This window comes from Puccinia triticina, chromosome 11A (assembly GCF_026914185.1).
Source record: "Puccinia triticina chromosome 11A, complete sequence".
Taxonomy (NCBI): Eukaryota; Fungi; Basidiomycota; class Pucciniomycetes; order Pucciniales; family Pucciniaceae; genus Puccinia; species Puccinia triticina.
The window spans coordinates 4,773,382-4,786,492 of record NC_070568.1 but is presented as its reverse complement, the minus strand read 5'-3'; the positions used below and the strand labels follow the sequence as shown (position 1 = coordinate 4,786,492).

General features: G+C 45.8%; 2 protein-coding genes across 2 annotated transcripts; one reads left to right on the top strand and one right to left on the bottom strand.

Moving 5' to 3' along the window:
* Window positions 1–3,549: 3,549 nt before the first annotated feature.
* On the bottom strand, window positions 3,550–5,044 carry PtA15_11A460 (uncharacterized protein; the record flags this gene model as incomplete). The annotated part of the gene is made up of 7 exons (XM_053161371.1): window positions 3,550–3,587; window positions 3,669–3,784; window positions 3,900–3,971; window positions 4,088–4,209; window positions 4,404–4,584; window positions 4,717–4,734; window positions 4,887–5,044. 7 exons carry the CDS (start codon window positions 5,042–5,044, stop codon window positions 3,550–3,552), a joined length of 705 nt encoding a protein of 234 aa, XP_053025324.1.
* Window positions 5,045–11,461: 6,417 nt separating this feature from the next.
* On the top strand, window positions 11,462–12,952 carry PtA15_11A459 (uncharacterized protein; the record flags this gene model as incomplete). Its single annotated transcript, XM_053161369.1, has 1 exon — window positions 11,462–12,952. The coding sequence occupies one exon, from the start codon at window positions 11,462–11,464 to the stop codon at window positions 12,950–12,952; it is 1,491 nt and encodes a 496-aa protein (XP_053025323.1).
* Between the last annotated feature and the right edge of the window lie 159 nt (window positions 12,953–13,111).

Below are 13,111 nucleotides of genomic sequence, written 5' to 3'. Positions count from 1 at the left end.
AAAGTGTGACTTGAGTTGAGCTCAGATGTTCACTGACTACCTCGCAAGTGCTTTTTTGTGGGTTCTGGCCCGAGTCCGGCCCAAGTCCGACCAACCAAATCAGTAACCCGGACCAACCCAACCGTTTTGAGTTGGGCCATTCCAAGAGTCCCACAGATGTTGGCCCATCCATTTGGGCTTGGACCCATGTCGGGCCAAACAGAAACCTGAGTGGGCTAGTATGGGCCGGCCCAATTCTCAACCCTAATAGGATTAATCGTTCTTGGGTCAAGTTGAAGCAAAATACACTGGCAGGTATATTTTTATTCCTCAGGGGGGTGGGGAGGAGTACACGGATATGGGGTCTTGGGGACATCATTGGAGCTGGGGGTACATAAGACTCGCATAGAAAATGTGGGACATGAAAAAAAAGTGTTCCTCACTCTGTTGGAGATTGGCACAGAGATCCGTTTGGCCAGATATGTACTCGTTCTGCTGGTCCAGACAGCGCAAGGTGGCTGGTGAGGCTGAGGCAGGTTGCTGGTGGCGGAGGTGAGATTTGCGGGTCCTATTGCAACTGGATGAGACGGAGAAGCTGAAGCAAGGGGAGACATCGGGGCGAGTGCGGGAAGCGGTTGGCAGGGCCGGCTGGGGTGGCTTGCTGTTTGGGACTAATAAGGGGGCTGGATGGGGAGTCAGAGCATGGGGAGGGTGGCTGTGAGGTGAGCGGGGAGGCATGTTCATATCATTGCCAAAAAGTCAGAGGGGAGGAGATGAGGTTCTGGCCTCAAGGGCAGGGAGAGGTTCCGTGCGAGCAGAGTGGAACATTGGTTGAGCAGGTTGGTCCACACGGATCGTTCTCTTTAAAAACCTCAAACCAACCTGGAGCCCCCTGGAAAAGGCTCCACTGCTCAAAAACAACCGTTGAAGTCTCACCTGTGGGTGTGAGCTGGGGCTGGGCCCCCAGGGAAGGGACTACACTACCGCTGGGTGTCGGCGGTGGCACAGCCTGGGTCCACCGTCTAATGACAGAGCCCTAGTGTTCTTTTGACGCACCTGGTGACGCGGGCAGGACGTTACAGTCCTTTCTGAGTCACAGGTGTGTGGGGAAGTTGGGCTAGTGACTGGGCACGTCCCAGTCAGTGCCATAGGTGCAACACGGGGACTTGCAGTCCCAGGTGTGCCTTATTGCGTTGTACGACACCACAGCTGCTGTTGCGTACTGGTTGCGGTTACAATTCACACAGGTTAGTCCCTGTTATGGCCTGGTGTTATACCTCTCTGGGGGAGAGTTGATGCCCGCTACGATTGTGTAGTTGGGTGGTACCTTTTCTTCCTTCCCTGGGGTTTTTACAGGTTATGAGCCCAGTGTTGCCTCTGTTGCGTTTTCAATTCCCATTGCCTGCATCTTGCACATGTCACATTTCCACAGCTTGTAGCCCTCACATAACATGACATAACTGTGTTAGCTACTCCTAGTCTTACATACAAGCATATTATTGATTATTGATTTAGGAGTGTGGTTGCCTTAAAATAGTTCCACGGTTCATGGGTGCCAAAAGTCCCATTTTAGGATAAATCATAGTATAGTCTGTCAAAATAGCATTAGTCTAGTAGCCAGTATGCGTGAAAGTTGACAGTTAACAAGTCTGTCAGGGAGTAACACTTAGATTTGTATGTAGTTTCACACCAGCCCATTTGGTGTCCAATCCAATATCACCTCTGTTATCAGTGATATTGACTTGCGGGGGAGTGTTATGGCCTGGTGTTATACCTCTCCGGGGGAGAGTTGATGCCCGCTACAATTGTGTAGTCGGGTGGTACCTTTTCTTCCTTCCCCGGGGTTTTTACAGTCCCGCTGTGTATGTAGGTCTGTAATTGTACCACCGCACCATCTCTGTATACCCAGCACAACAGGTAACCTGGACATGCCACAGTCCCTCAGAGCCAGTCTTAACTTGGTTAATTCCCTCCCTGCCCGTTGAGGAGTGGCACTACAATCTATAACAATCGCAGAGGGAGGGTCCCTGTGGGGAAGATAAGTTTGGTAGTAGACATTCAGCGTAATCTGGGCAATCTGGTTGTTGGCCAATGAACTTGACGCGTTTCCCTGCCACCATACGCATGGATTTATTTCCCTTCGAAGCATTTTCTCAAAAGTGCCAGCCTTGAGGTACCACCGTATGTGATACGAGCATGCTGCCCTTGTGAGATGAAAAGATGATCTAATCTACGAAAACATTGCCAACTCTCAACTCAGCCCAAACTGCTTGCAATGCTTTTTAGTGACGGGAAAAGAAGTGGGATGATGCTTTGTAATATGTTTTTCTGGACATGAAACTTCAACCACTGTAAGAAAAACTCTAGAAACTGCTTGCAGTTGAGATGCAAGAGCTCAAGGCAAGCTGTGCCTCATGCAAGAATCAAGCACTGGTTGATTCAATTTCCATGCACATTGCATAATTTATGCAAGAGTGATTCTAAGGTACAAAAAAACTGAGTACAGGCTCCAAAATAGTGAGTTGATACCTGTGCAAATTCCCCTTTCATGTGCACATACCCCTTTCATTTGCACATACCCCTTTCATTTGCACATACCCCTTTCATGTGCACATACCGCTTTCATATGCACATATTCCTTTTGTATATATTCAGCCCTTTCATAATGTGTACATACCCCTTTATATGCACATACCCCTTTCATGTGCGTATATCCCTTTCATGTGCGTATATCCCTTTCATGTGCATGTATCCCTTTCACAATATGTACATACCCCTTTCATCAGGCTTTCATGACCCTTTCATGTTTACATGTCCCCTTTGACTTTTTTTACATCCTTTTCAACCCTTTCATTCAGGTTTACATACCCCTTTGATGAATACATACCCCTTTCATGCATGCATACCCCTTTCATCATGTGTACATAGCCCTTCTATGTGTCAATACACCTTCTCACATTCCCCTTTCATGCGTACATATTCCTCTCATATGTACATATCCCTTTCATGTGTACATGCCCTTTTTATGTTATTCTGGCTGGATTCAATGGCACATGGAGTGTTTTATAAAAGAAAATAAAAGGGTGCTCAGGGGGATGCTCATGTGCAAGGTTGAAAATTTGTCTCAGCCTGCTGCATGAGCACTCCAGCATGTTAAGCATTGGGATGCTGAACAAGGTACACAATGAAGGTGTACCAGAATGGAATTGGGGTGCTTGACTCCAGCTTGAGCTGAGGCTTGATTCAAGCTTGCTGCATCTCAACTGCAAGCAGTTTCTAGAGTTTTTCTTGCAGTGAACTATTTCACAGGAGGAATACTCAGAGACATGTATGCTGCTGATGGAAAAGACAACGATGGTGGCTAAATTGCACATGGTCCTCTCGTTTGGAAAGAAACAAGTGGGTGGGCAAAGGGCCTCAGATTTTATAAGATATTCAACTCCGGAGTCTACGAGTGTTGAAACTATGAAGGATGAATGGGTCCGTTAGTCATAGTTGGGGATGTGGGTAGCCCCTGGAAATTACTGACGTTGGTCGATTTGCTCCGTTTTCGTCGCGATGAAATATCGTTCAGGATACTTTGGTGGTTCGTCTTTGCTTTAGATATTCTGCGAGTCATAGAATTTTTTAGTCAAGAGTATCAGCACTACGATGAGATGTATGTATGAAAACTCATATGACGGTCATACTTTTCCTTTGACGTGTCATATGCTTCATCATCACTGCTAGGGAAGGAGGCCAGATGCAAACCAAGGTCAGAATCGTATATGTCGTCGCAGGTCCTAGTTGGGCTGCCTTGGCCGCCCTAAAAGTCGATACCATTGCAAGGAGCACAAACGTTGATCAGTCGAATAGAAAAGAGAACAACAACCGATAATCTCAATAAGGGCAGTGTGACCAAGCGGATCAGGGGGACTTACCGGAAAGCTAGGAACATCACTGCAGCTTCACTTCCTGCCCCAATGGGGTAAAGGACATAGAATGTCGAGTACCTATTTTCGTCCGCACGAGTTGATCGCAAGTAATAAGGGGGAGGGATAGAAAGGTCAGATTATAGAAATTCTTATATCTAATGACAAAGAATACTGATGGGCAAGAAAGTGATTACCTCAGCCACTCCAGCGCGCCGGATTTAATCTGCAATAAACCAAGGGCATAATGGGCATATCGAATGACTTCTGTGCAGCTCCAAGCCAGCACCATGCTGGCGTAGATAGGCGATTTCCCCACCTTGGCACATGAAAGATATGTTTTTTGGAGAAAAAAAAAAGGTAGATAAAGATATTCAGAGGACGAGGATGAATGATCAAAGAGGTACGATGTGGTATCGAGCCAGAGCAAGCAAAGTTAAGAGGGGTTTTGCTCTTGTTAGATTCAAGGTCTAAGTTTGAGGTCGAGGGCGAGGTGAAAAGACAGCAACGGACCTGAGGAAAAGCAGGTAGGATGGCCAAGACGATACATAATCGGCTTGAGACTTGCATACAAGTAGTGAAGACTCCTGATCTGACCAAGTTGAATAATGCATGGAGGACCTCCAAGGCTGCACAGGATTGGATGAGCTTGATCGACCCTCCGATCTTTTGATCTATCTGACCGGCCCTCGATCTGAGAATCAAGGTCAAGGGATGGAGATGTGTAGCAAGATGTGAGTTTAACGTAAGAGTATGGTGATCAGGATCTCTGCATAAGTGTTCAGATGAGAGTGGATCTGTTCAAGGGAAGGTGAAGCATACTAACAATACTTCACCCAGTGAGCTGGGAGTTTGGTGAGAGTTTCCGACAGCGGAGTGTAATCAAGGGATTTCAAGTTCGGTCAGAAACCAGTGAAAAGGGTGCCATGACGCGTTAACAGATCTGAGCTACTCCTTGAATTATGAAATTTGAGGTGAGGAATTGAAAAAGCTAACGTTGGATGGATGAGAAACAATTCGAATATGACTCTCTCCAATATCCAAGCCCAGGCAAAACAGCTGAGCAGGTTATATATCAACAGATAATTGGTCCTGAGATTCGATTGGCTCGGCCGCGGTACCGGTGCGAAGCCCGACGAGGTGGACTGAGCCATGTTTAGGTCGTTCGATTGTATCCGTTTCTCTCTGGGTTGCATGGAGAATCGTGCGTACTCGAACGGAAGAAAGCTTCTCTTGTTTTCTCGGTGATGTTGATTTTTGATATATAGATGGACGGGAAGCACGAAAGGAACAAGCAAACCTCACTCGGCAGCAAGATGAGACCGGTCACACTTCTGGTGGGTAGCAAGAAATCTAGAGGTGTCTATTCTCCACAGGGCTGCGTTCAAAGGTTGTCCAAAAAAAAGGGCGAGGGGCAGCAGTGCTGGGATAGTCGAGCCGATTTTAAGTCGAAGATCCAGCCGAGTTCGCTCTCCAAAAGTGAACACAGAAGGCGCCAAAGGGGAGAAGACAGAAAAAAATGGGAACATCCCCATGATCCATCTGCATCTCAGCAAATGTGGTCTGGACAACGGGTACTTGCAAACTCAACGCTGATAATCGATTGACAAAGAGTGTTGAAATTTTGTACATAAAAACACCACAATGCCCCATCATCCATGAGCAGACAACTCCACACCGTCAACAAACGGCCCATAACTTAACATTAACGTTTAGTTCAGCGACAATTCCGGTGTGATCACCTGGCCCTGACTGATTTGTCAAGTGATCACTTGTCCCTGATTTGTGTAATCAAAACTGATCATTACATATAAGTTCTTTAAGCTTTTGTAACTACTGCACCCAGTAACATTGGTTTTTTTCCTGATTAGTGAGGACTCCTGTTCATGTATGTATTGGGTTTCTTCCTGTTGCCTGGAAAAAGCAGATTTTTGGTCCCTCAAAGTTTTGTGCTTTGAGTGCACAGCATCTGCTTTTTTTGAGTGCAGTTTAATTTAACATGGCACACTAAAGAGCAATGAGCCTGGCCACTGCTAGGCTATCAAGCCACCAATATTTTGATTTCTGCTACACAGCCCCAGGCCCAAGCTTTGGCTGTAAAGTCCTACATTTGTATACATATATGCTCAAACAAGACACCCATCTAGGCCCCTCTATAACTCCAAACAACACACAGGCCTTAAACTCTGCCCAAGCATTCTGCATGTATTTGTGTCTACAGATTTACTCATGATAGTATGTGCCAATAGTGGGGTTCACAGTTGGATTTGGTAAAGCTTTAAAGCCAATTTTAAGGCCACCACAAAAAGCATTTTAGGGGTTTGCCAAGCTATACATGGTAGTGTACTAGCCTGGTTTATGTTTTACCTTGAACAGCAAAGCTTTGATAACAATCAGACACACTTAACAACATTTCAGCTTTTTCAATACCCACAGTGTGGTGTTCACACTGGCGCAAAATGCAGGATCAAGAATATTGGGTTCCTCAAGATGTTGGAAAGGCATAGTGGGGTATTCAAGGTTCTGCCTCAAGATTCAGATGTGTGTTGGTCTGAAAGATCCTCACAGAGCAGAGTTCAACATTTAAGTTTTCAGCTACAACAAAATTGAAGGTTTTCCAATTCATTCTGCCAGATTTTTTCTTTGTTTTCTATGGTTGTTCTCTTTTCTTCTGTGTGACATGTGTTTTTTGAGTTGTGTGTTTGTGTCAGCCTTAGAGTCAACTCAGCTGACCTAAAGTCTGCCTTTTTCTACTTTTTACATATGAATTAATTTATATCTTTTTTACCTTAAGAGATAACCTTGTTTTGACTTCATATTCTGTTTCCTCATGCAATTTTAACCCTAGTTACAACTCATCAATTCCTTGTAACTATACTCCTTCCCTGAGTTATTGAGTTGTGACGCGCATGCGCAGTTGTGACGTGTCAGCGCTACCAGGCGCGCCAAACCACATGTACATATGTAAATTACATAAGCAAACTGTGAAAATTTTTGTAGTCAGGATCCCCCTTGCCTGAGGCGGATCTACAGACTTCAGCACACCAGAACCACCACCCAGATAACCCCAGGATCACCACCAAAGAGCTTACAACACTCCCAGTATACCTACCGTCACAGGCGCCTAGGATATTGACAGTAAGTAACCTCTTTCACTGAACCTTGTTTATCTCAGAGGTACAACTCTGTGTCTTGCTTGATCTGCTCTTTCTGCTGGTTTTGTCTTCTTCTTGATCATAGGGCTGTCCCTCCAAATCTACTGGCCTTTGCCTCACTCTTGATCACAGGGCTGTCCCTTATTATCATTTGGCCTTTGCCTCAAATCTAGGTTACAGGGCTGTCCCTCAGGTTTCCCTTTAAGAACCTTGACTATCCAGAAGGAAGCTAAAAAATTGTGGCTGGATTAAACTTATCTAATCCAGATACCCTCCTGAGAGGAAGCTGTAGCACAGATTAGCACAGATTAGCAGCACTCTTCTGAAGAGTAGCATTGCCAGTGGACGTGCATTCCCACTAGAATAACCTAGTACTTCTCTTTATCCTGATCCTGCTCAGTTTTTCTCTCTCTTTCTCTTTTTCTCTTATAGTTGTATTTTCTTTATCCCAAGAAATCCAACTATTGTCCCCCCATTTCTTGTGTCCTGCTGTCACTATAGAGACTCAGGCTCACAGTTTGTGTGTTGCTGTATGGTCTGTGTGTGTGTCATGCACAAGGAGATGATGAAATCCTCCTGTGACATGATCCTGGAGTCCGTCATTGTTGTTCATTCACCACATGTCACTGCTTCCTCCAAAAAGGGGAAGCCAGGGAGAGATCCTCACACTCTCCCCATCTAGCAATCTACTTCCTTTGTGAACACAAGCACTGGACCCAGATCCCTCCTCCCCCAGTAACAACCATAACAAGAAGCATCATAGTTTTGATTTTTTGGAGTTCCTGAGTCTGGCAGATTCTTTTCCGCCACGTATCTTCATTCTGATCCTCAACAACAAATCCAAAATGCCTCCAAGTATCTAACTTGGTTTTTCTATTGAAATCCAACCCCACCATAGCTATCTTTCAATCTTTTCCAATCTCATCATCTGGAACTCTACTGAGTTTAGCCTAAACAACACCTATTTCCCTCTCCTGACTGCATCCACCTAGGAAGGATGGAGTCACATAATGGCCATGTTAAGCTTCACATTTTATCAGCCAGCAAATGTGATTTTTTTGGGGGACTTGCTGCAATATGAAATGGGCTAATAAGTGGGGTTCAAAATTAGAAGATCTCATAAATATGTTGATCTCAAACTAGAGTATCAGTTGCATGGACTGATGTAAAGCTTAAAACAAAACCTGTGTAGTGCAATCAATCCAAGCAAAATCCAGTATTGGAGATAGGGTAAACCAGAAACTATTTTAGCAAATTTCATCCAAAAGTCTAACATGATTGAAGTAAACTGATTGTGTCAGCCTTAGATATTTTACGCCAGAGTATACAAAATACTGTTGGTATTGTAATGATCAAACAGTCTCATTTAATAACTAGAGTACTAATAAAATATCCTCAAATTTAATAAATCATCTTCTTGTGCAGAATTAGGTGGGGTCTTTCACTTGAAGCACCACCACCAAATTCCCACTCTTTCTAGTTACAACACTCAAGTACTTAGTAGGAACTGGAGGTCAAGGTGGCTCTGCTGCTGAAAATCCACAGCATAATACTCAGGCTCACTTGATACCTGATAGTTGTGACATGTCATAATAAAACTCCCTCTAATTATAATGTAATCACACTAAAAGTGGACAGTTATTGCTGCGGTAACACTTAGAATAACCAATTTTGACCTTTGTCGCCATGGTTACTGTTAAAGTTGGTGCAATATCATTTGTGTGTGGAGAAGAAGATATTGAGTAAGATAAAAAGCAATAAAAGAGAATTTGAGGGCTAATTTGGACTTTTATTGCTTGATAATGTGTTATTCCAGTCACAACCTCAAAAAAACCAGCCCAGCACATTACACATGATGACACTGTTTGCGTGTTACTGATAACAACAATGGCGGCAAAAGTAATGGCAGGAAGCTACTTTACTAATAGTAAAATCCAACAGATATTGTAAAGTAAAGTAACTACCCACCACTGATCACAGCCCTTCAATTAACTTCTTTCAATTGTTTGAATTTGCCAGAAGACTAGAGCATTCCTGTATGTAGATACACATAATCTTTGAAATTGTTGAAAGATACATAACATGTGTGTTCATGGGATTCCTTTAAGCTCCATTATTACTCTTGGATCTGATCTGAAAGTGGCAGGAATTTCCCCAAGTATGATTCTAGCTTAAAAAGCCCCCAGTGAGAGCCCAAAAGTCACAGACTTGCACATTCTCTGTCTTTGTTCTCAGCTCGATGATTCTGCAGCCTTAAAAATTAGATGTGTAGACAGTAGGTGGTAGATGCAGAAAGCCATACTCTCTCCATGTTTGTGTTGTCTTGTTGAAGAGAAATATTTTCAGCTCATGGTTTACTCTGGTCTCTGTATTTTCATTTTCCTTGGTATACAGATCAATAGAGATTCTCCCTGTGAGCAACTGGAGCAACCCACTTAGAAACAGCCTCAAATATGTACATGCTATGTTTTGATAGAAGCATACAGACTAAGAATATAAGCATATCCAAAACTCAAGTGATAATACAGGCCAACAAGGCTTATCACCTGTTTTTGTGGATTCTTAATCCTAATGGTTGGCCATGCAGCCTTAAATGCATAGACCCAATAGGGGGTTTCAAAAGTGAAATTTTCAAAGATTGGGACATATTTTAAAGTGTTTATGTGGAGAAAGATTTGGATGGAGCATTTGAAGCACAATCTTTGAGTAAATCAGCAGAGATCAGAGTGGGAGGGCCAACAGGAAGGTGGTGAGATGGGAGGAGCAGTTGGGAATCTCACATAAGTAGTCTGTTAAAATGCTCCTCAATGTCTTCCTAGTCTTGGTACCAATCACTCTTGTGCGGAAGGAAAGGAGACGGATTTCACGGCTTGGACCGGCGCGACGCTGCGCTCCTCGAAACCGACGGGGGAGTTTCTACAGCCGGTTTTCCATGGACCTCGCCCCGCACCCACGTCAGCGCTCCCGGTAGGCAACAAAGAAGTGGCTAAGGCTCCGTTTGGAGCCGATATAATTGCGTGATATAATCTGGAATTTTGTGACATCTGATCAAGTTTTGGCGGACCTGATCAGATGTCACATAGGATGTCAGGCAAAAAAACTCACATATCGCCCGGATTGTATCGGCTCCAAACGGGGCCTAAGAATTGGCCGGATGGCTGGCCCGATCCTCGATGACTGATATGCGCGATCAGCGGCCTCGCTGACCACCAGGCGCACCCGCAGGCGGTCTGCAAACCACTGAATTTCACGGCTGGGGACCAGGAGGGCCAGTTTAGATGATATCCGGGATCTTGTCCAATGGCCTGATGGATTTCACCAGTGCGCTGTGTGGAAAGGTCTTCCTTGAGGCTGCACATTGGCGACATGAAATCATCTGCTTGCCATTCTCGGTACAGCAATGGGAGATCGGCGCTGGTGGGCATGAGGCTTGAGCGGAACTTGTCGCTCCCCTCAACATGATCCGCTCAAACCATTATGAGGATGGCTGTTCAAGTATGACGTCAGTGGGTGGAGACAAGGCTTATCACACAACAGCCTTCCTGCAACCGAGAGCCCATCCAGACTTCGCTCAAGTGTGTCAAGTGATCCGGTGTGGGTCGCTAAGATTTGCTTCCGACACATTTATTCTTCCGAGGGTCACCCAAACAGCTGCCCTCTTGGCAACCGCCGGGGCCATATAGTGGCATGTGTTCGTTGGTTTGGGGGCAGGAGCGATGACCACGAGCAGATGCTTCACCCAGTCAGGCTGCAGCCTCGAGCAATCGACAAAACCTTCCGACCCGAGTCAGGGGACCCGCCTCTTCCCAACAAAGCACAGATGTGTCTCAGCTGGTCGGTACCTCTCTAACCGAGAACTCTATGGAAATAACCCTTGGTTGAAACTTCGATTCTGTTGGAATTGTCCTTTGTCTTAAGAGTTTCCCTCTGATCTCTCCAGCCTCGACTTTCTTCCCAATGTTTTTTTCTCTCTTTCGTTATTGCTTCATAAATAAAATACATAGCTTTCGAAATCTGGTTCACAAATAAATTAAGCCACTTGGGAGATTTGTTCCACACTCTCTCTAACACGGACTAGCAATTACTTTCCTTGCAAAATCCGTTCCTGCCGACCGCAAGCCCACTTTCGTTTTCTTATCACAAAGTGCAACTTCAGGTCAACATTTTACCTCAACTTATCCCAAGGACTATTTAAATCCACTTTCCGACAACCACCCTCAACGTATCCACCCATAAACACACATCGGCAGAGAAGGTTCGTCATAGATCTTGTACCTTGATTCTACTCCTATGGAACGAAATGCTCACAAACAGAATCTTGAACAAAATGCCCCCATTTTCTATGGAAAATTTTAGATTGAAATCCCCAGTCTCATCCCGAAGAATCCCAAGCCCATCCAAGGGTGGGTTAGTGGAATGAAAATCCATCGATTCACTCTTTCTGCCATATTTGGCTGGGCTTTTCTTGCATACTCAATCCTCAGTGCACCCTGGCCCAAGCCTCATCCCATGCTTGGCGGCGCTACTCATGGAGCCCAGGTTGCAAGCATGGCAGCCGAGGGGGGTAAAGCAGGCAAAGGCGTGGGAGGGGTATTCGACGGGGCCCAAGCCGCCCGCAATGCTGTTGAAGGCATGCATGGCGTGAATGGCGTACCCGATTCCACCCTCACCGCCGGTAAAGCTGATCCGAAGGCGCTAATAGATGGTTTCCGAGGCGAGGGATCCGTACCTGAAACTCCCAAAGGATTCGAGCCTCCCAAAGCACACGAGCCCGAGCCACACGAACCACCCGAACCTCCCCATGGCAAAGGGCCCGAAGAAATCGACGCTCCCAAAGGACCCACAGATCCCAGCGCGGAAGCGGCGAAAAAGCCACCTTCTCGCCTCAAAGTGGCAGGAAAGGCAGTGCTCACACGTGCGCTTACACCGTTGGGATGGCTTTCTAAGGGACTTGGCTGGGTTGGCGGCAAATGGAACAAATTCAAGGTGTTCCTGGGGACTAAGTTACTTCACGGTACAGATGAGGGTCGCAAATTGCTCCCAACGGAACTCGTGGGAAAATTGGATGCAAAAGCAGAACTTCCCACTCGGCTCCAAAAAGTCTATAACGTCGCCAAAGTCAGTCCAAAGGCACACATGTCAAAATTTCAAAATCACGCCGCATTTTGGAATGTACCATGGAAGAAAACAAGACTTTATTCATGGATTCAACAGGCCAAAGCCCGTCTTGGTATGAAGGTAGCCGAAGAAGGCAAGGAGGCAAGCGCTGGGGCCAAGGAGGCAAGCGCTGGGGCCAAGGAGGCAAGCGCTGGGGCCAAGGAGGCAAGCGCTGGGGCCAAGGCGGCAAAGCCACCTTCTCGCCTCAAATTGGCAGCCGGGGCAGTGCTCACGCCCGTACTTATGCCGTTGGCATGGCTTTCTCAGGGACTTGGCTGGGTTGGCGGCAAATGGAACAAATTCAAGGTGTTCCTGGGGACTAAGTTACTTCACGGTACAGATGAGGGTCGCAAATTGCTCCCAACGGAACTCGTGGGAAAATTGGATGCAAAAGCAGAGCTTCCCACTCGGCTCCAAAAAGTCTATAACGTCGCCAAAGTCAGTCCAAAGGCACACATGTCAAAATTTCAAAATCACGCCGCATTTTGGAAAGTACCGTGGAAGAAAACAAGACTTTATTCATGGATTCAGAAGAACAAAGCCCGTCTTGGTATGAAGGTAGCCGAAGAAGGCAAGGAGGGAAGCGCTGGGGCCAAGGCGGCAGACTCTGCGGCCACTCATGGTGCTGAGGATTCCAAATTGATCAACTCAGGTGCAAGCCACGCCAAGCCGGAAGAGGTAACTCCGAATCCTCATGAAAAGCCTAAAGACACACCAGATCCAAAAACTCATCCAGAGTCTGCAGAATAGCCAAAAGGTCCCTCAGAGGGCAAGGACGGTCCTCATGATGCATCTCAGGTTCCAGAAGAATCGATGGGTTGGAAGATACTGAAATTTGGTGATAATATGGCTTGGAATAAGCCTTCCGGAATGTATAATTGGGCGGCAAATTTTATGGCTAGGAGGAGA